Below are 21,932 nucleotides of genomic sequence, written 5' to 3' on the forward strand. Positions count from 1 at the left end.
CTCAGGCTTCTCCCTCTGGCACATGGTAGGGTGATTTCGTGTGGTTTTTCAGTGTGCACATACTCATCCCTATTGTGCATCCGTTGCTGACTTGCTTCTGGATGCACACCTTAGGTGCCTAAGGTGTGGGTGTGTGTGTGTGTGTGTGTGTACACCTGTACCTGGATACTAAGTTTTTGGGCATGTGTACCCTTTGCTTGTACTTGGATGTACATTTTGTCAATTTTGGGCACAGCTTTTACTCGCGGATACCTGCAGAACCTTTGTGCGTCTAGCTACCTATAACATCACTGAGTGCTTTACAACCATGGCACTCTCGGCAAAGAAGTCCAAGTGCTTATCTAAATGTGGCAATACAACCAGAGCTTTCTTTAAGTCTGTCAGCACTGCCTGGATGCTTGAAGATTTTACCTCCTGATTTTGCAAACAATGGTCCATCTCTGAGGGTGACACGATGCTGGTATCCACTCCTTCGGTTGATCCACAGGCTGACTCCTCAGGGTGAACTCGCTCTCAGGATGTCTGGTTCAGACCTGTGGAATTCTTCCAGGGATTAGACACTTCTACAGGGAGTAGACTATATCTACTGGTTTAGGTCCATGTGCTCAGTTCTTCTGTGCCTGCCACCATGGTAAAGAGCTGTGGCACAGCCTGACAAGACTCGAATGCAGGTGGATCAGGATGATATGACCCCTCTCCTGTTGAGGAGGAGATTCCCTCAGACTTGGAGCCACATAAAACTCTTCGGTTTCATAGAGATGAGTGGCCAAGCCTGATCTTAGACTCTGAAGGCCCTTGGAGTGGCTGGGACTGACTCCTTGGGGGGGGGGGGGGGGATACAGGAGGACCCACTTCTGGTTGCCCTACACAAGGCCTCATGTTTACCCTCCTGGATGTGATTCATTGCTCTGGAATGGAGTTAGCCAGAGGGGTGTGGCTTTTTTTTTTTTTTTTTTTGTAAAGGAGGACATGCCTTGCCGGGTTTATATTCCTTGGATCCACAGGCCAGAGAGCAGTTGCATTTTCTTAAGGTGGATGCTCTGTTCTGTCACAAAAGTAACCATCCCAGTAGAGGGAGGTGCGGCTCTTAAGGATGCTCATCATAGAAGAACTTAGTCTAGCTAAAGCAAGCGCAAAAGGGGTGCTATACCGGCCCACCCCTCTTCAACAATCTGGCACTTCTGCGCATGTGGCCAGGCTATTTTGAAAATGTGCTCGGCCTGGCCACGCATGTATCTTCTGGTATGTGTGTGCTGGGTTTTGAAAATATACCTGAATGTGTATATGACAGTGTGCCTGTGTGTGTGACAGCATGTGTATATGTTGGGAAGAAGAAAAGGTCACGTTCCTGTTGCCGGCTTCCACAAAACACTGCTGCCGTTCCCCTCTGGGCTTGAATGTGCTGATAGCCTGGGCAGGAATGGCAGCAGTGCTTGTCTTGCTGAGGTGAGGGGGGAGAGCAGTGGGTGCTCGACACCAGCTGATGCTTCGCAACATACCAGTTGAGAACCACTGCCTTAGACTATGGTGAAATGACTTTTGTGTGTCTTTAATGTTTGAGTGACAACTTACAATGATATTTACATGATATATAATGTAAATTGTGGAACTATTTTTTTAAAAGTGAAAAAAATAGAACCTTTTGTATTAAACAACTTTATTGAAACTTTGACATTGAGTTACTGGAGTTAGGATGAATATGAGAATGTTTATAAGAGATGTTAATTGATATGATTCCCACAGTTGTGCTATTTAAGTATTTTGGGAATTTTGATTTTCCCTCTAGTATTACCAAAATGGGTGCAATTCTGGTTATTGCATCTCAAAGGATATAGCTGCACTGGAGAGGGCAGAGAGAGGTGACCAAAAGGGGCATGGAACAGCTGCCCTATGAGGAAAGGCTACAGAAGTTAGGGCTGTTCAGTATCAGTGCTTAGATTACAACCTACTATTGCTTATCTAATGTTTGGGTACTTTTTTTTTTTTTTTTTTTTTTAAAGGTTATACAATAACTTTAAGCATTCACTTGGTTGTAGGCTCAGCAGAGAGTGTATCCCAGATATCTTGAAGGAAGAGTGATCAATGAACATATGCGAACTATACTGGTAGACTGGCTAGTGCAGGTCCATTCTAGGTTCCAGCTTCTCCAGGAGACACTCTACATGGGTATTGCAGTCTTGGACCGTTTCTTGCAAGTAAGTGTTCTGTGCATCAAAGGTGTGTCTCTTGTACATTGTCACTGGAGCACCAGGCTGGCCTAGTCAAGTCTTCCTAGTTTGTAGGCTGTGATGGAAAGATGAACTCTCTCCTTGGCTATGGAGTCTTCAGAGCTGGAGTAAGGATCTGATCCTTAACTGTCCAACTCTCCAAATGGTAAGAATCTGTATGCTTGACTTCCCTTAACTAATATATATATATATATTGCATGAATTTGGCAGTGACTATTTTATTATAAAGCCTTGTATTTAACATGAGATTGTATATCAGATGCAAATGTTCAAGAACAGCTCAAATTCTTTCATCTTTCTGAACTGAAGCCAGCCCACCCCACCTCCTCCAGTGTCTCTCTTTAAATCTGCAGTGTTGGGATATATGAGTTCTAACATACAGTGTTTTGTCTCCTAACTTAGGTCCAGCCAGTTGGTCGCAAGACGCTTCAGCTGGCTGGTGTTGCAGCACTGTTGATAGGATCAAAATATGAAGAAACTTATACCCCTGAAATTGGAGACTTTGTTTATATCACTGATCATGCATACTCCAAGGATCAGATCAAGGAGATGGAAATGATGATTTTGAGAAAGCTCAACTTTGATCTAGGACGACCTTTGCCACTTCACTTCTTAAGACGTGCATCAAAAGCATGCAATGTGTGTGCCAATCTGAGCAAGTTTTACTAAGTCTACCAGAAAATGCAGCTTTTTAAGATTGGATCAGTTCTGATTGGACTCATTCTGATCAGGTTTTTTGTTAAGAATGAGAACTTCATTTGTGATGCACAATTGCTGTCTATCTTGGCTCAGTATGAACCTCCATGTTACAGGCTATTAACTATTAGCAATTAGCCAGACTGCTATAGGCAAAACTGCACCACTTTCAGGGGACTGGGGTCAGGGTAGACTTACCAATAAGCAGAGTAGGCAAGTAACTGGATAGCCACCCTGCTTATGACTTAAGAGATCTTAGAATGGGGTGGGGGAACAGTGTAAATTTTGAGTGGGATAATGGTCATGGTCTTACAGAATTTGGCTATTTCTTTTAAACCAGAGGATATAAAGCTAATTGTCTCAACTAAGTAAGCTTAACATATTCTGGTTGTGGATGGGAACTTAATGTCTTGACCCTAGATGCAGAATACTGTCACAGAATTGAAGGACTTTCCTGCTCTTACTAAACTTCAGGTCACAAGTTTAAAGAACTACTTATCTTGTCAAACCTGTCCAGAAAGTAGTAGCAGATGTTGCTAAAACTACAGTGTTTGGAGTTTTTTTGTGGTGTCCCCCAGACATCACTTGGTACATGAGCTGGCACAATAGTAACCTAGTCAGTATCTATCTTCAGCAGGTGCAGTATTTGAAGAGTTCCCAATTGACCCTCCTTGGGAGGTCCTGCCAAAGCCCAATGGGTGAGGAACTCCTCTAGAGTTGTCAGGTAGCCTTAAGAGTTGAAAACCTCCTCTCAAAGCTGTGGGCCTATTGATTTTACTCTACTCACCCAGAGCTGGTGTTTGGACTGGATGATGATAATAGGAGCAATTTTTGATCTCCTGAATTTTCTTTCCTCAAATCCTGCCATACCATTCCAGAATCCTCCCATATCTGTTTAGGCTGGCAAAAATACAGAAATTACAGCAGATTTGTTTGGGAGCAGGACCTGCTCTTCCCTAAGAGGGATCCCATTTCTAATGGAAGCTTGCTCACTTGTTCATTTAATCAACTTGACAAGTATACTGTCAAGATTACTGCTGCACCAGCTCATGTATTGTCATACTTGGTTTTATCTCTACCTGCTGGCAGGGAGACACTTCATTTTTGGAGTAGTATGGTAAGATTAATTTACACTATCTGCCTTGATCTACTGTTGCTTTCCCAGTGTAGCTTCTCTTATGGTCAGGTTGCTTGACTTTAATAATCTGATTTGTAACGCTGACCCTAGTTTAATTGTACAACATTTGATTTTCAGGCAGATGTTAAACAGCACACACTAGCAAAATACCTGATGGAGCTGACCCTTGTGGACTATGACATGGTTCATTTTCTTCCTTCAGAAATAGCAGCTGCTGCCTCGTGTTTATCTCAAAAGATTCTGGGGCAAGGCACATGGGTGAGTTTGCCTGGTTTGGTATGCTGGGAGCCAACTTAAGCTTGCATCATCTAGCTAATGTATGTACCACCCATTGTCTAAAAACTGGTTGCATTTTGATGAGACTAACTTTTCTACAGTACAGCTTTCTCCTCTCAAATCTCTAACTAGGTGGTTCTTCCTGTTTTATATGGGAATGCTTGTCTGCTAATGTAGTCTGAACTAGAGTAACTGGTTTTGACCATTGTATAAATCTTTAGAACACGAATTAAATCTCAATGTATTAAATTGACTGGCTTTCTCAGGGAAAATGCTACTGGGAATCCAAATGGCATAAGCTTTCTTAACTACAGGATGTAAGCTTGAATGGCATTCTACCAGAGACTAATTTTAGCTATGAGTGATATCTGTATTTGACAACCTGCAATTTCATTTCAGGATTTGACTCAGCAGTACTATACTGGCTATACAGAGGATGGTCTGATGCTTATCATGAAACACATGGCCAAAAATGTAGTTAAAGTCAATGAGAACACAACAAAATATGTTGTAAGTATCTTCCCCCTTTCCTTAGTCCTCAATGAAGACTCCATCAAAAGGAAAAGCTGCTAGCAGTAGGGATGTGAAGAACCGTTTTGGTTTGGGATCCATATTAGGATTTAATGGAAAACAAATGAAATTAAACTATTGAAGTACTTAATCTGTGCTCTAGAAGAGGAGGAAGAACAGTGTAGGTTTGAGGATGCCAGCCCAGCACTAGTGTCATGAATAGTTGGTATGATGAGGAACAAGTGGCATTAGCACCCTAAGGAACCATGAAGGTACCCAAGTGTGCATCAGAACAGTGAGTGGTAATGAAATTGCTTACAGTTCATGCAGCAGTGCTTCAAGTGTGCAAAAGAATGGATAGCTGGCAAGAAGGTGGGTACACTAGACAATTCCCTGTACGTACCAGGATCAGTCCAGACTGCTGGGTTATTCATGCACAGAGCAGTAGCGTGAGTAAGCACCGTAATGTGGTAAGAATAGCTTGGCACAGCAGAAATGGTCCGTTCCCTGTACGTACCTGGATCAGTCCAGACCGTGGGTTATGTCCCCAATCCAGCAGATGGAGTCAGCCAAAACCTTGAGGGGGCGTCACCATAAGTAGAACTACCCCCTCTGCAGGAGTTCAGTATCTTCTGACTCCAGCAGATGCGAGTAGGGAATTTGGAGTGCTCCCAATTCAGCATAAGCTTTTCACTTTGTCTTTGGCTGCCTTTTCTTGGGCTATTGCCTATTTCTTTGGAATCAAGTTTGAATCAAGTTTGTAAAAAAAAAAAAAAAAAAGGAAAGCTCTAATTGAGTTAATTAATTAATTGAGGGGTTCAACATTGGGGAGGCGTGGCTTACCCTCTGTTTGTGTCTCCCTTGTGTTCTATGCACTACTTACGGGGTAAGTTGCTGTTTCTTTTCCTTTCAGCCCCCCAAACACCCCTGGTACCTCGCGGAGGCCGATAGCACCGGCCTCTGCGCGCTTGCCACACTGTCAGCGGCCATCTTGAGCGCCTCGTGGGCGGCTCGGCAAGGCAGACAGGCAGGCTTTTCCTCTTGGTGGGTAGTGTGGCCAGGAGGGCCCCCCCGCGCCTTCGGATTCCTCACGTCGGCGGGCAGTGCAGGCCATCGGGCCCCCCCGCGGCGGCGGCGTTTCGGCTCGCGGGACCCCGAGGCTCACTTTTTTATTCTTTTTGAGCTCTTTCGTTTTTCGTTTTCGTTTTTCGCAGTTTTTTTTTTTTTTTTTTTTCGGCACTGCGATGCCGCGGCCGACGCGCTGCGCGGCTTGCGGCGAACCGGGGTCCCGCATCTCCAGGGAGGGCATCTGTGCCCGGTGTCTTCCCGGGGGGGAAGGCACCTCACAGCCTGTTGCAGATTTCTCCTTTCTCGCGCCTCTGCCCGGACGCCGGGGGCGGGCCCCTCCCCCAGGCCTGGCGGGAACGGCGGCCATCTTGAGCGCTCGGCGCCCCGAGGCACCTCAGGAGAGAGCGAATGACAGGGAGTCGGAGCCAGACTCGCCCCCGTCCTTGCTGCCGGAGCAGGGCCCGCAGGGGCAGGAGAGCGCGGACGTGCCCCCCTCCAGAGCCTCCGCGGCGCGACCCGGTTTTTCCCCGGAGTTCGTCCTACTTATGCACACGGCATACCTGCAGGGTCTGGATACACCGGTGGACCCCCCCCCTGCCAAGATATGCCGAACCTCGCCTCCGGCCCCCCCCGTTGCGGCGGGAGTGGGGGCCCCTCGCCTTCCCGCACGTGCTCGGGTTTCGCCAGCGACAGGGGGATCGGCGCCGGACCCAGTGGACCCTGACCCGGACTTCATCGATCTGGGGCAAGGGGACGCCACGACGGAGGGAGACGACCCGCGCACGCTGCGCCTTTTCCAGAGGGAAGAGCTGGACGAGCTCATCCCGCGCATCATCCAGGAGCTGGACCTGGACCCGCCACCTGACCCGCCTGCTCCAGTAGCGCCGGCGGTGGTCACATCCTCGAAGAAGGGAGATCCGGTCCTGGCGGCCCTGCGCCCGAGGGCGAGGGCTTTCCCCATTCACGACTCGTTTCTGCAGCTCCTCACGAGGGAATGGGATACCCCCGAAGCGACTCTGAAAGTGAGTCGTGCCATGGAACGGCTGTACCCGCTACCTCAAGATTTCCTGGATCTCATCAAGGTTCCGAGAGTTGACTCTGCAGTCTCGGCGGTCACGAAGAGGACGACAATCCCGGTGACAGGGGGCACGGCCTTGCGGGATACGCAAGATCGCAAATTGGAGATCTTCCTGAAAAGAGTCTTCGAGGTCTCCGCGCTGGGTATGAGAGCGGCGATGTGCAGTTCACTCGCCCAGCGGGCAAGCCTCCTGTGGGTTCAACAACTTCTCACCTCCCAGGATCTACCAGCGGCGGAGGCCGCCCAGGCGGACAGGTTAGAAGCTGCAGTGGCGTACGGGGCGGATGCCTCGTATGACCTGTTCCGCGTCCAGGCGAGAACTATGGTCTCGGTGGTGGCGGCCAGGCGGCTGCTGTGGCTTCGCAATTGGGCGGCAGATACGTCTTCCAAGTCGAGTCTGGGCTCCCTACCATTCAAGGGTAAGTTCCTCTTTGGAGAGGATCTAGACCAGCTCATCAAGTCGCTGGGGGAAAATGCGGTTCACCGCCTCCCGGAGGATAGATATCGCCCTTCCCGGGCGTTTGCTTCGTCCCGGACTAGAGCCAGAGCGCAGCGCCGTTACAGGAACTACAGGCCGGGGGGCTCCAGGCCGCCCGCTTCCCGGCCCCAGCCCTGGTCGCGCTCCTTTCGCGGCCGCAGGCCCGCGCGCTCCGCTCTCGGGACAGGTAACCCCCCCCCCAAGTCTTCACAATGATGCCAGAGTCGCCCACTCCACCGTCCCCAGGATCGGGGGACGTCTGAAGTTGTTCTACAAGGAGTGGGCGCGGATTACCTCAGACCAGTGGGTCTTAGACACCGTAAAGTTGGGTTACGCTTTGGAATTTGTCCGGCCACCGAAGAGTCGTTTCGTATTTTCCCCTTGTGGCTCGGCCCTCAAGCGGCAGGCGGTGCAGTCCACGCTGAACAGGCTTCAGGAGATAGGCGCTATCGCGCCCGTGCCCTTCGGAGAGGTGGGCTTGGGCCACTATTCAATCTACTTCGTGGTGCCAAAGAAGGACGGATCGTTTCGGCCCATTCTGGATCTCAAGGAGGTCAACAAGTCCCTCCGAGTGCTCCGTTTTCGCATGGAAACGCTGCGGTCGGTGATCGCAGCGGTACATCGGGGGGAGTTCCTTGCCTCCTTGGACCTCACGGAGGCTTACTTACACATCCCCATTCGGCCGGATCAACACCGTCTTCTGCGATTCAAGATACTGGACCAGCACTTCCAGTTCATAGCTCTCCCGTTCGGACTGGCGACGGCCCCACGCACCTTCACCAAGATTATGGTAGTCGTGGCTGCGGCTCTCCGAAGGGAGGGGATCCTGGTTCATCCCTATCTGGACGATTGGCTCATTCGCGCGAAATCGTTCAACCTTGGCCAGGCGGCCGTGTCCAGGGTGCTACAGTTTCTGCATTCCCTGGGATGGGTGGTGAACTTCTCCAAGAGCTCCCTCGTACCCTCACAGCGCTTGGATTTCTTGGGGGCGACCTTCGACACCCGGCTGGGCAAAGTCTTCTTGCGACAGGACAAGGCGCTCTCTTTGCGGGATCACATACGACGTTTCTCTGTGTTACCGGAACCCACCTCATGGGATTACCTGCAACTCCTGGGGGTGATGGGATCCACCATAGATATGGTCCCCTGGGCGTTTGCACATTTCCGGCCCTTGCAGTGGGCGCTCCTCTCCCGTTGGAAACCGGTCTCGCAGGACTACCAGATGATTCTGCCACTTCCTCAGAAGGCCAGGGACAGTCTGGCCTGGTGGTTGGATCCGACGAACCTAGCCCGAGGCGTGTCCCTCGACTTACCGGATTGGGTGGTGGTAACCACCGATGCCAGTCTAGCGGGCTGGGGCGCTGTCTGCGATCGCAGCGCCACGCAAGGAACGTGGTCGGCGGTGGAGGCAACGTGGTCCATCAACCGTCTGGAGACCAGGGCGGTCCGGCTCGCCCTGCGGCATTTTCTCCCGCTCCTCCGAAACCGCGAGGTCAGAGTGCTATCGGACAATGCGACCACTGTGGCCTACATCAATCGCCAAGGAGGCACGCGCAGTCCACAAGTCGCGCTGGAAGCAGCGCTGCTCATGCAATGGGCGGAGCGTCATCTCGTCCGGCTGGCTGCGTCACACATCGCCGGGGTGGACAATGTTCAAGCGGACTTCCTCAGTCGTCAACGGCTGGATCCCGGGGAGTGGTCTCTGTCCGACGAGGCGACGCAGCTCCTCGTTCATCGGTGGGGGGCTCCTCACCTAGACCTGATGGCATCCGCTCTAAACGCCAAAGCTCCCCGCTTCTTCAGCCGGCGAAGAGAACGCGGTGCCGAGGGGGTGGACGCCCTGGCACTCCCATGGCCGGCACATCTGCTGCTCTACGCCTTTCCACCGTGGCCTCTAGTCGGCCGGATGCTCCGCAGAATAGAAGGACATTCGGGGACGGTGATCTTCGTCGCCCCGGAATGGCCCAGGCGACCCTGGTTCGCGGACCTGCTGCAGCTGGTGGTCGACGGCCCGATCAGGCTGGGGCATCTCCCCTTCCTCCTACACCAGGGCCCGGTATTTTTCGAGCAGGCAGAACTCTTCTGTCTTGCGGCCTGGCTTTTGAGAGGCGACGCCTCCGGCGCAGGGGGTACCCGGAGGCGGTAATATCAACGCTGCTGCGGGCGCGCAAGACGTCCACGTCGGTGGCCTACGTACGCGTCTGGAAGGTGTTCGAGCGGTGGTGTGCCAGCCAGGAAACTAGCCCCACAACGGCTTCGGTCCCTCAGATCCTTCAGTTCCTGCAAGACGGAGTGGACAAGGGCTTAGCCTACAACTCGGTGAGAGTCCAAGTTGCCGCTCTTGGTTCGTTGTTGCGTGATGGGGGTTCTCTCCTGCAGCACACGGACATTGCTCGGTTCCTCAAGGGTGTCAAGCACCTCCGGCCTCCGCTACGGGATCCCTGTCCCTCCTGGAGTCTCAACCTGGTGCTGCGAGCCCTGTCGGGGCCTCCGTTCGAGCCCTTGCGCTCCGCGACGCTCAAGGATCTCACCTTCAAGGCGGTATTTCTGGTGGCGATCTGCTCCGCTCGGCGTATATCAGAGTTACAAGCGCTATCGTGCAGGGAACCCTACCTCCGGTTCTCTGACTCGGGAGTCTCGATCCGCACCGTCCCTTCCTTCCTACCGAAGGTGGTCTCGGCTTTTCATGTGAACCAGACGGTGGAGTTGCCGTCCTTCTCCGCTTCCGAGCCGAAGTCTCTCCGACTCCTGGATGTTCAACGCACACTGCGTATATACCTGGGGGTTACCAACGAGTTCCGGACTTCCGACCATCTATTTGTCCTTTGGTCCGGTCCGAAGAAAGGCTCCCAAGCCTCCAAGACAACCATTGCGAGATGGCTGAAGGCGGGTATTGCCGCTTCCTATGTTGGGGCAGGGCGGACGCCTCCGCCTGGCATTGTAGCGCATTCTACAAGGTCACAAGCGGCCTCCTGGGCGGAGGCGCGCTCGGTCTCATCCCAGGAGATCTGTCGGGCGGCTACCTGGAAGTCGTTGCACACGTTCGCGCGGCATTACCGCCTACATCTCGCCTCTTCAGTCACGGGACATTTTGGTGAACAGGTTCTCCGAGCAGGCCTCGCAGGACCCCACCCGATTTAGGGAAGCTTGGGTACATCCCACGGTCTGGACTGATCCAGGTACGTACAGGGAAAAGAAAATTATTACTTACCTGCTAATTTTCGTTCCTGTAGTACCATGGATCAGTCCAGACGCCCACCGCTTTTGGGTTTCTACTCCTGCTTCACCTTGCTCTTGGGAACGGTAAGGGTATCTGTACTTCACCACTTGTCAATTTTTCACTGTTGTCCCAGCATCAGCGCCTCACCAGTTGACGTGTTGTCTCCTACCCGTTGTAGGACGCCCACTGTTAGTCTGTTATTACAGTTACATGGCTGGTTGTGGCCAATTTTTTTCCCATGAACTTGATTCCATGAGGGGGTTCGGGTTTTTCTACTCGGGCTTTGATATACTCGATACTGAACTCCTGCAGAGGGGGTAGTTCTACTTATGGTGACGCCCCCTCAAGGTTTTGGCTGACTCCATCTGCTGGATTGGGGACATAACCCACGGTCTGGACTGATCCATGGTACTACAGGAACGAAAATTAGCAGGTAAGTAATAATTTTCTTTTAATTAAAAAAAAAAAAATTTGGAAAGGTAGGAGTGGAACATGAGCATGCAGCTGTAACACCCCCAGCACTGTTGTCGTGTTTTTTTTTTTTTTGGTTTTTTTTAGGTCCATGTAGCATTCCTAAGGCCTGCAACATTTATTGGAAATTAAGAACCATGAGCCTTGCTGAGACTGTTTGGATATGGTTGTAGGATGATAGGTCCCAGGGGTTCTGGTTGGAGCAAAGCAGGATAAGTCTGGCATGAATGCATATGGTGGAGCATGGGATACTGCAGCTGGAAATGACAGTCACAGTGATTATGGTTAGATTAGGGCAGGGGTGGCCAACATTTCACACACTGAGAGCCGTAAAGCCACTATGCTTATCACAAGAGGGAATGGGAAAGCTCCACCCTCACATACCCAAAAGCGTTGCTCCCAAACACACCCACATACTCCTCCTCTCTCTTCCTCTGTGGCGTGCACGCATACTATTCTGCTGCTCATGTTCACTCAGTGAGTGCCCCCTGCCCTAGTACTACCGAATTATGTGAAGTCCTTACCAGCCCCCCTCCCTTATCCATTCCCTGTACATACCAGGATCAGTCCAGACTGCTGGGTTATGCCTCCCCCTCCAGCAGATGGAGTCAGAGAGAAAACTGAAAGCAACCCCTAGACATACTGGTGTGCTACCTGCCATCCTTTAGTATTTCCTCTGACTCCAGCAGATTGAGAGGCATAACCTGCAGTCCTGTCTGTCCTGACTAAAAAAAATCTTTTCAGGTGTTTATTATACGGACTGTACTGTCTAGATCAACTAGTTTCATTTTCTTTCTTAGTTTAAAGTACTATAGGTTTTTCTTTAGCGGTGGTTCTGTTTTATCTAGCACAGCGCAAAGGCAGGCACTGAGAGCATTGCTCTCATTGATTTGCCCGGATTAGTGTGTCCCTTTTGGTCCTGGGGGAGAGCTTACCGGTGGGCCGGTCACCCCCCCCCCCCCCCCCCCCCAAGCACAATTATTCCAGAGTTTTATTCTGAAGAGGGCTTTATCTTTGTTTAAAAAAAAAAAAAAAAAAAAAGCTAAAGGACACGTAAGTCCTGTTGGTAGCAGGCAGTGATCTGGTTTTCAGCCCTAGCCTGCCGCGCCTCTAATTACTCTGACCAGGGACTCCGGAGGGGGTGGAAGCTTTCACCCGGCGTTAGTAGCGCTTGCTGAAGTGACTGACTTTTGGCGCGCTTTTCTTCTTGGCCCTCTATGCCACGTTGTTCGGCCTGCGGGAGGGCGGGGGCGCAACTCTCCCGGGAGGGTCTCTGCTCCCGGGGGCAAGGGACCCTCCCGGGGGCCGAGCGCTGCCCGCAGCGGCACGACTACGTCCTCTTCGGCGTGGCTGGGAAGGCTGTCAGCGGCGCGATCGTTGGGCCCGCCTCCCAGTCAGGGGGAGCCGGCGGCCATCTTGACCACGCGGCAGCCTTAGATTCCGCGTCAGAGGATGAGGATTCTTCTCCTCCTTCACCACCGGCATTGAGCCCGCACAGTGGCTGTGAATTTGATGCTCCTCGAGCCCCCCCCCCCCCTCCGGATCGACCCGCGGGGGGGCTCAATTAAAAGGAAAGTGCCTTTCTCTTCTAAATTTGTGCTTTTGATGCACCAAGCTTTTTTAGAGGCAGAAGCAGGTTGGGAGCCAGACGACACCCCTCCCCTACAAAGGTTCCTAGAGTGTCTCCTGTTCAGGAAGAGTCTGGGGCCCAGGAGAAGTCTGGAGCTCCAGACAAAACAGGAACTCATTCACTTGGGGTACAGGTGGTCCGGGGGTCCCGGATCTCACCCAGGGCTCACCAGATGGCGCAGGGGCGGACGTCTCAGACGCTCAGGGGTCTCTTGAAGGGGACGACCCCCTGGTTTTGCGCCTGTTTGGCAAAGACTAGCTTAACTATTTGATCCTTCATGTCTTGAAGGAATTGGAAATCCCAGCGCCGCAGCAAGAGACGGATACTTCCACTGGGGACGTAGCTATGGTGGGTCTGAGGGCCCCCCCCACAAACCTTTCCTTTACATTCCAAGGTGTTACTGATTGTATCTAAGGGAATGGGAGGTTCCGGAGGCATCCCTGCGCGTTAGCAGGGCAATGAATAAGTTATATCCTCTGCCCTCGGATTCTTTGGAGATCTTCAAGGTCCCTTTGGTGGATTCGGCAGTCACAGCTGTGGTTACGCATACTACCATCCCCGTCACGGGAGGGGTAGCCTTGAAAGATCTCCAGGACCGAAAGTTAGAGATCCTATTGAAGCGCATTTTTGAGATAGCGGCTTTGGGGGTCCGGGCAGCGGCTTGTAGCAGTATGGTCCAGAGGGCCACCCTCCACTGGGTTCAACAATTGCTAACCACCCAGGAGCTCCCACCGGATGAGGCGGAACAGGCCAATTGTGTGGAAGCGGCAGTTGCTTACACAGCGGATGCCTTGTATGATTTGCTGAGAACCTCTGCCCACACTGTCATCGGCGGTTGCTGCTAGGCGATTACTGTGGCTCTGTCGTTGGTCGGCGGATGCCTCTTCTAAATCGCGTCTAGCCTCTTTTCCCTTCAAGGGGAAGTTGTTGTTGTTTTGGGGAGGAGTTGGATCAACTCATCAAAGACTTGGGAGACAAAGTGTATAAGTTGCCGGAGGACAAGCCCCGTCAGTTTCGTTCTTTCGGAACTGCGCGGTCCCGGTTACGAGGGCAACGCCGGTTTCGCATGGGAAGGGGAGGCTCATTTCCCCAGAAACAGCAGGGTCCCAGGTCTCAGACTTGGACTCCTTCCTTTTCGAGGCAGGCAACCGCAGCGACTGGGGTCCTCGCAGAATTTGGCCGCCGGCAAACCTTCGCAATGAAGGCGCGCAGGCCTTCATTGCCTTCATTTAATGTGGACATGTGCAAGGTGTTGCATATAGGGAAAAATAACCCTTGCTGTAGTTACACGATGTTAGGTTCCATATTAGGAGCTACCACCCAAGAAAGATGTAGGCGTCATAGTAGATAATACATTGAAATTGTCGGCTCAGTGTGCTGCAGCAGTCAAAAAAGCAAATAGAATGTTAGGAATTATTAGGAAGAGAATGGTTAATAAAACGGAAAATGTCAATGCCTCTATATCGCTCCATGGTGAGACCACACCTTGAATACTGTGTACAATTCTGGTCGCCGTATCTCAAAGATATAATTGCAATGGAGAAGGTACAGAGAAGGGCAACCAAAATGATAAAGGGGATGGAACAGCTCCCCTATGAGGAAAGGCTGAAGAGGTTAGGGCTTTTCAGCTTGGAGAAGAGACGGCTGAGGGGGGATATAATAGAGGTCTTTAAGATCATGAGAGGTCTTAAACGAATAGATATGACTCTGTTTACACTTTCAGATAATAGAAGGACTAGGGGGCATTCCATGAAGTTAGCAAGTAGCACATTTAAGACTAATCTGAGAGAATTCTTTTTCACTCAACGCACAATAAATCTCTGGAATTTGTTGCCAGAGGATGTGGTTAGTGCAGTTAATGTAGCTGGGTTCAAAAAAGGTTTGGATAAGTTCTTGGAAGAGAAGTCCGTTAACTGCTATTAATCAAGTTTACTTAGGGAATAGCCACTGCTATTAATTGCATCAGTAGCATGGGATCTTCTAGGTGTTTGGGTAATTGCCAGGTTCTTGTGGCCTGGTTTGGCCTCTGTTGGAAACAGGATGCTGGGCTTGATGGACCCTTGGTCTGACCCAGCATGGCAAGTTCTTATGTTCCTCCCCACGTATCGGAGGTTGGTTGTCCCAGTTTTGGGAGGAATGGGTCAAGATCACTTCAGACCAGTGGGTCCTCAACGTGGTTCATTACTGTTATGAGTTGGAGTTTGCTCAGCCCCTCCGGGATCTTTTTATGATTTCTCCTTGCGGTCCTCGGGAAAAACTGTTATAGCCCAAACTGTGAGCCGGTTACGGTCCCTGGGGGCAGTGTTGCCCGTTCCACCGGATGAGACCAGGACGTGCCAGCATTCCATTTACTTCGTGGTCCCAAAGAAGGAAGGTACGTTCCGGCCAATTTTGGATTTGAAGAGTAAACAAGGCCTTGCGCGTTCCTCGCTTTCGCATGGAGACTCTACAATCTGTTGCCGCCGTCCACAAGGGAGAATTTTTGGCTTCTTTGGATCTGGCTGAGGTGTATCTTCACATTGGAATAAGGGAACGTCACCAGAGGTACCTGAGATTCATGGTGTTGGGGGAACACTTCCAGTTTTGCGTTCTCCCGTTCGGGTTAGCCACGGCTCAGAGTGTTTACCAAGGTTCTCGTAGTAGTCGCCACTTTTTCTGCACCGTCAAGGAATATTGGTGCATCCCTACCTCAACGATTGGCTCATCCGGGCAAAGTCGGAGGACTCGTGCAGGCAGGCAGTCCAGTTGGTAGTAAAGCAACTTCAGTCTCTAGGTTGGGTTGTCAACTTTGCAAAGAGCCAGCTGGTTCAGAGTCAGCATTTGGAATTTTTGGGAGCATGTTTCGATACCTTGGTGGGCAAGGTAATTCTGACTCTGCAAAGACTGGAAAACCTGATGATTCAGGTACAGAACCTACTGGATCTCCCGTTACCTACGGCCTGGGATTATTTGCAGGTCATTGGACATATGGTTTCTACTCTGGAGATGGTGCCGTGGGCTTTTGCGCATATGCGTCCTTTGCAAACTGCTGCTCTTTCTCGCTGGGACCAGAGATCCGGGGATTACGGCGTCCAGTTGCCACTGCTGGAGCTGGCACGGTCAAGCCTAGCTTGGTGGTTGATCCCAGACCATCTCTTGCAGGGAGTAGATCTGGATCCTCCTCCATGGGTGGTAGTGACGACGGATGCCAGTCTGACGAGCTGGGGAGCGGTCTGTCAATCAAGAGCGGTACAGGGAACGTGGTCCCCTCGCCAGGCCGCTTGGTCCATCAACCGTTTGGAGACCAGAGCGGTACATCTAGCCTTGCGCCACCTTCTTCCGCTGGTACAAGGACGGGCGAGTCGAGTCCTATCGGACAACGCAACCACGGAAGCATATATAAATCGCCAGGGCGGCACAAGGAGTCGGCCGGTGGCGGCCGAAGCATTGTTGTTAATGACCTGGGCGGAGCGTTATCTGTCCCGCATCGCGGCCACCCACATTGCAGGCGTGGACAACATTCAGGCGGATTATCTCAGTCGACAACACTTGGATCCTGGAGACTGGGAGCTCTCGGCCGAGGCGATGAGTCTCATCACCCTGCGATGGGGGATTCCACGTCTGGACCTGATGGCAACTCTGCTAAATGCAAAGGCAGTGCGGTTCTTCAGCCGAAGGCGAGAACACTAATCGGAAGGAGTAGATGCGCTAGTGCTTCAATGGCCTCGTCATATCCTCCTTTGTGTTTCCTCCGTGGCCCCTGATAGGCAAGGTGTTAAGACGCATAGAATCCCATCGCGGTTGGGTGATTCTAGTGGCCCCAGAGTGGCCAAGACTACCATGGTTCGCGGATCTAGTCAATCTCGTAACGGATGGGCCTTTACGCCTCAGTCATCTTCCGAACCTCCTTCGGCAGGGACCGGTATTTTTCGAGCTGGCCGATCGCTTTTGTCTGGCGGCTTGGCTTATGAGAGGAGACAATTGAGGAAGAAAGGATATTCAGAACCTGTCATTTCCATGCTGCTTCAGGCGCGGAGGCCCTCTACTACGCTTACTTACGCTAGAGTGTGGAAAGTGTTTGACTCCTGGTGCGGGGTCTCAAATTGCGCCACGCCGGGCTTTGGTAGCTCAAATCCTTATGTTTTTGCAGGATGGATTGAAGAAGGGTTTGGCTTACAGTTCTCTGAGGGTTCAAGTAGCGGCTCTGGGTTGTTTGAGGGGAAAGGTTGAAGGGTCCTCTCTCGCGTGTCACCCAGATGTAGCACGATTTTTACGTGGTGTTCGGAACTTGCGTCCTCAGCTGAGGGTTCCTTGTCCTTCTTGGAATTTGAACTTGGTTCTCAAAGGCCTCAATGCGGCCCCCTTTGAGCCTCTCAGACGGGCCTCCTTAAAGGATTTAACTCTCAAGACGGTGTTTCTAGTGGCCATCGCATCTGCCCGTCGGGTGTCTGAGTTACAGGCTCTTTCGTACAGAGAACCGTTCTTGCGTATTTCGGAGTCCGGTGTGTCGTTAAGTACGGTACCTTCCTTCTTACCTAAGGTGGTATCGGCTTTTCATGTAAATCAGACGGTGGAATTGCCTTCTTTCTCGGCGACAGAGCTGAAGTCTTCTCAAGGGTCAGATTTGAGGCGTTTGGATATTCGTCGAGTACTCGTGCAATATTTGGAGGTCACCAATGAATTTCAAAGGTCGGATCACCTGTTTGTTTTGTGGCAGGGCCCCAAGAAAGGGCTGCAGGCGTCCAAAGCATCTATTGCCAGGTGGTTGAAGGGCTCGATCGCTTCTACATACATTGGTTGTGGTAAGTCTGTTCCTGAGGGGCTCAAGGCCCAAGGCTCATTCTGCCCACGAAGTCACTTGAGAACGCAGTGAAAGTCACCTGGTTTCTAGCCAAGAGATTTGCAGGGCGGCTTGATGTTAGAGGGCCGTCAGCTGATTCCTTTGGAAGCAGTGTAATTCGAGCGGGACTCTCGGGGTCCCACCCCCATTTAAGTTGGCTCAGGTACATCCCAGCAGTCTGGACTGATCCTGGTACGTACAGGGAAAGGAAAATTATGTTCTTACCTGAATTTTCGTTCCTGTAGTACCAAGGATCAGTCCAGACGCCCGCCCGGTACTGTGTTTCAGGAGAGCTTGCTCGAACCCATTTCTTACCAGCTTTTTCAGGTATCCGGTAAGTGGTTACCCATTTCGTTTCTGTTTGGGTTTGTTTTCTGGTTTGTAGAAATAGTGTTTGAACAATGTTAATACTTAACGTTACAGAATTTTACTAGTTGATCTAGTCAGTTGCCATATTTAATCATTGGCTATTTTGGCGGAGGAGTTGTATTACATTTCTTCTGCTTTGATATCAATTATACTGAAGGATGGCAGGTGGCACACCAGTATATCTAGGGGGTGCTTTCAGTTTTCTCTCTGACTCCCATCTGCTGGAGGGGAGGCATAACCCAGCAGTCTGGACTGATCCTTAGTACTACAGGAACGAAAATTATAAGGTAAGAACATAATTTTCCTTTCCCACTTCTTCCTGGCAACATTCTCTCTCCAAGAGACTTGATGGTGCCACAGCCAATGGACCTGCAAAACACCAGGTGGCCAAGCTTGCATTAGCAGAATACCTCACACATGCAGAATAGACATCTACCTTATAAATGGGCTCTTACCGACGGCCCGCAAATGCGCAGTAGAGAGCAGCTCTACCGCGCATGTGCGGGCGAGCACGTCGGTCAGAGAGGAGCGTCAGCTCTTAAAAAAACATGGCGGTGGCGAGGCGAAGTATCGGCGGCGGTGAGGGAGGGAGTAGGTGGGGGGAGGGAGGAGGTGAGAGAAGGGGAGGAAAGGGAATGGGGAGGAGAGGAAGGGGAGATTGGGGGGGAGGAGAGGGAAGGGGTGAGAATGAAGGGGAGGGGAGAGACAGAAGGATGTGAGTAAGTGGAAAGGGTAAGAAGTTGTGGAGCAGAGAAAAAGAGGGAGTGGAGGAGGGCTGAGGGAGAGGGAAGGGGTTGTGGATGAGCTGAGGGGATGAGTGAGGGATGGGATTGAAAGAGGGTGGGGAGTGACTGAGAGTGAGGGGTGGGAGGCAGAGGGTGGGTGAGTAAGACTGAGGGGTGGGAAGGGGGTGAGTGACTGAGGGGACGGGGGAATGAGGGAGAAAAAGGTGTAGGAGGGTGCTGTGTTCCAAAATGGACCGAAAACAAAAATGTAATGTAGCCCGTTGTGACGGGCTTAACGGCTTGTTTTTATAATAAATAAACATGCAGGCAAAAACTGAACTGGAGGCCATTACAAGCCAGACCCTGTTCCCTGTACATACCAGGATCAGTCCAGACTGCTGGGTTATGTCTCCCTTCCAGCAGATGGAGCCAGAGAAAAGCATCCCTTATATAGTAACAAAAAGAGTACATATTTCAAAATAGCTGAATAGAACATCAAATTAAACACAAAAATAAAAATTCCCAAACCCCAAGAACACAAGCTATGCCATACTAAGTCAGACCAGGGGTTCAAGCCCAGCATCCTACCTCCAACAGTGGCCAATCTAAATTACAAGTACCTTGCAAGTACCCGTCTGTTAAATAGATCTAATCTATTATTGCTTATTAGCAGTTATGGATTTTTTTTTCTCTATGAACTTATCTAAACCTTTTTTTAAATCCAGTTATACTAACAGCCATAACCACTTCCTCTGGCAATGAATTCCAAAGCTTCACTATGCACTGAGTGGGAATTTTCTCTTTTGTTTTTAAATGAGCTACTTAACTTCATGGAATACCTCTAGTCCTATTATGTGAGTAAATAACATTTACATTAACCTGTTCAGGTCCTTTCATGATGTTAAAACAGAAGACTCATCAAATACCCAATAAGGATTAACATTTTGCCAGGTGTGGAAATTGGGTCTTGATTTCCAGTTACCCTGAGATTGTGTTGGTGGGAAGGGGCAGGTACACAATCCTTTCTGTTACACATGTACATTATGTTCATTCCTGCATGCACATTGAATCACTTACTTTGATACATGTTCACTACTCAGTGGGAGCACTGAGAGCAGAGGATCACCTTGCTGGTGGCTGAAAGGAATCGGTACGTTTTTGCTTGGAACATTGTCTTTTTTAAAAGTATTGGGGCAAAGCTAACTATTTGGGGATATTATTTAGTGTTTGTGCTTTTAATAGTCAGGCAGCGAATAAACAGAAGTTAGTGTTTGGATATTAATCAAAGTAGCCAGAAGCTAGAAATAAGCTAGGAGCAGTGAATACCTAAGTAAAAAGGTTGAAAAGTTGTTACTCACCTTGGAAAAGTGTTTAGTTAGTGTGATTTCGTTTGATTAGGTACCAACACTTGTTAATCAAGAGAGCAGTGAGTCACTCTGGCTAACAGCAGTCCAGCAGCAAGAGGGGGGCTTTCCAGTCTTCTGCATAGAGTCACATGTATGATTTTTTACCCGCTGGTGAGAAGTTGTGCATGGGATGCAAAGAGCTCCTGGCTCTCAGAACGAGTCCGATGTCTGGAGGATCTGAGGCAGACAAAGGTATACAGATGAGACCTTCAGCGACATAGCCAAGTTCCAACTTCAGACTGGCAGCCCTGGTGCTGCCTTGGAGGAAGGTCTCATGATTGGAGAACATCAACCTGGTGCAGCAGGAAATGATCCTGTAGCAAGGACCTGCTCTCCAGGTGATGCATTGTCCTTTCGCACTGAGGATATCTCCCCAAGGCCTACTGCCCAGGAGGGAAGGGTTAGGTCGGCCGTCATAGTTGGTGGTTCGATTATTAGGAATGTAGATAGCTGGGTGGCTGGTGGGCATGAGGATCGCCTGGTAACATGCCTACCTGGTGCGAAGGTGGCAGACCTCATGTGTCACCTAGATTTTAGACAGTGCTGGGGAGGAGCTGGCTGTTGTGGTACATGTGGGCACCAACGACAGGAAAATGTGGGAGGGAGGTTCTGGAAGCCAAATTTAGGCTCTTGGGTAGAAAGCTTAATTCCCTGTATGTACAAGGATCAGTCCAGACGGTGGGTTATGTCCCCTATCCAGCAGGTGGAGACAGACCAGAATTGTGAGGATGTCCCTTTAAGGGGAGAACCTGTACACTAACCCCTTCAGTATTCATCTGTCTCCAGCAGGTGCAGCAGCTCCCCTTCGGCTCTCTGTCTCTGGCTTGTCAGCCTTTTCTATTCCTTCTTAGATTCAAGCAAGTACTTCAGAAAAGTTATATTTCTGTGGTTTTTTGATCCCTAGTGTCTTTTTTTTCTTTTTTCTTAGGAGTCTACTTAGTTTCCTCGCTCTTGCCGGACTCACAGGGCTATTTGCCCTTTTGCGCTGCATAGTCTGAGTCCGGGTTACCTTCCAGGTGTGGGACAGTCTCCCTCTGGGACTCTCTCTCCCCTTTTCTGGCTGCCGAGAGGGTTTTAGACCTGCTGCTGCGCTCAGTCACTACTGATTTAAAAAAATCAGTTTAAAAGGTACCAAAGTTCCGAAGTCGCAGGTATTCAAATACCTCTGACTTCTGCAGCAGTTGACCAGAATTTTTCTTACTTTTTTTTAACCTTTTTTGGCCCTCTTCTGGTCCTCAGGCTTTAATCGGGCAGTCGGACAGACAGGAGTCAGCAAGGTCTCCCTTCTCTCTCCTTGGTGCTGAGGCTGTCACTTTAAGAGGAGTTCCCTGTACGTGCCAGGATCAGTCCAGACACCTGGGTTGTGACTCCGCACCAGCAGATGGAGACAGAGCAAAACTCGTCGGGCACCCCTACATATAGTAAGGCGCCACCCACAGCCCCAGTCAGTTACTATTTTTTTTCAACTTTTTTTTTTCTCAACAGAGCTTGGGCCATGCCTAAGCAGCAGGCAGTTTGCCTTGCCTGTGGGCTTTTTTACTCCCGTTTTTTGCTGCAGGGTCTTTACCCTGCTTACCTGCCGGGTGGGGAAGGTCCCTCCTCGGCTGAGAGGACAAATTTAGCCCGGGGATCGACTCCCCCAGGCTTGGCCAGGCCGTTTTTGAGCCGGCAGAGCTTTTCAGTGGCGGCCATTTTGGATTTTTCAACAGCTCCGATTTCGGAACTGCTTGGGGCTGGGGGGCCAGATTTTTTTGATTTACCCCCTGATTTGAGCCCTGTGGACCCCCAGGAGGTGAGTACTGACCCCCCCCCCCCCCCCA

At 50.7% G+C, this 21,932-nt stretch overlaps 1 protein-coding gene across 3 annotated transcripts in view; it reads left to right on the forward strand.

The window, feature by feature from the left end:
- Window positions 1-21,932, forward strand: part of LOC115080795 (G2/mitotic-specific cyclin-B2-like) — a 63,183-nt gene that overhangs the window by 21,986 nt on the left and 19,265 nt on the right. For all 3 annotated transcript variants that reach the window (XM_029585205.1, XM_029585203.1, XM_029585204.1), the window contains 4 exons: window positions 2,037-2,195; window positions 2,631-2,867; window positions 4,180-4,320; window positions 4,738-4,848. In XM_029585205.1, the coding sequence (XP_029441065.1) occupies window positions 2,037-2,195; window positions 2,631-2,867; window positions 4,180-4,320; window positions 4,738-4,848 (648 nt within the window). The remainder of the gene's footprint in view (window positions 1-2,036; window positions 2,196-2,630; window positions 2,868-4,179; window positions 4,321-4,737; window positions 4,849-21,932) is intronic.

This window comes from Rhinatrema bivittatum, chromosome 19, assembly GCF_901001135.1.
Source record: "Rhinatrema bivittatum chromosome 19, aRhiBiv1.1, whole genome shotgun sequence".
Lineage (NCBI taxonomy): Eukaryota > Metazoa > Chordata > Amphibia > Gymnophiona > Rhinatrematidae > Rhinatrema > Rhinatrema bivittatum.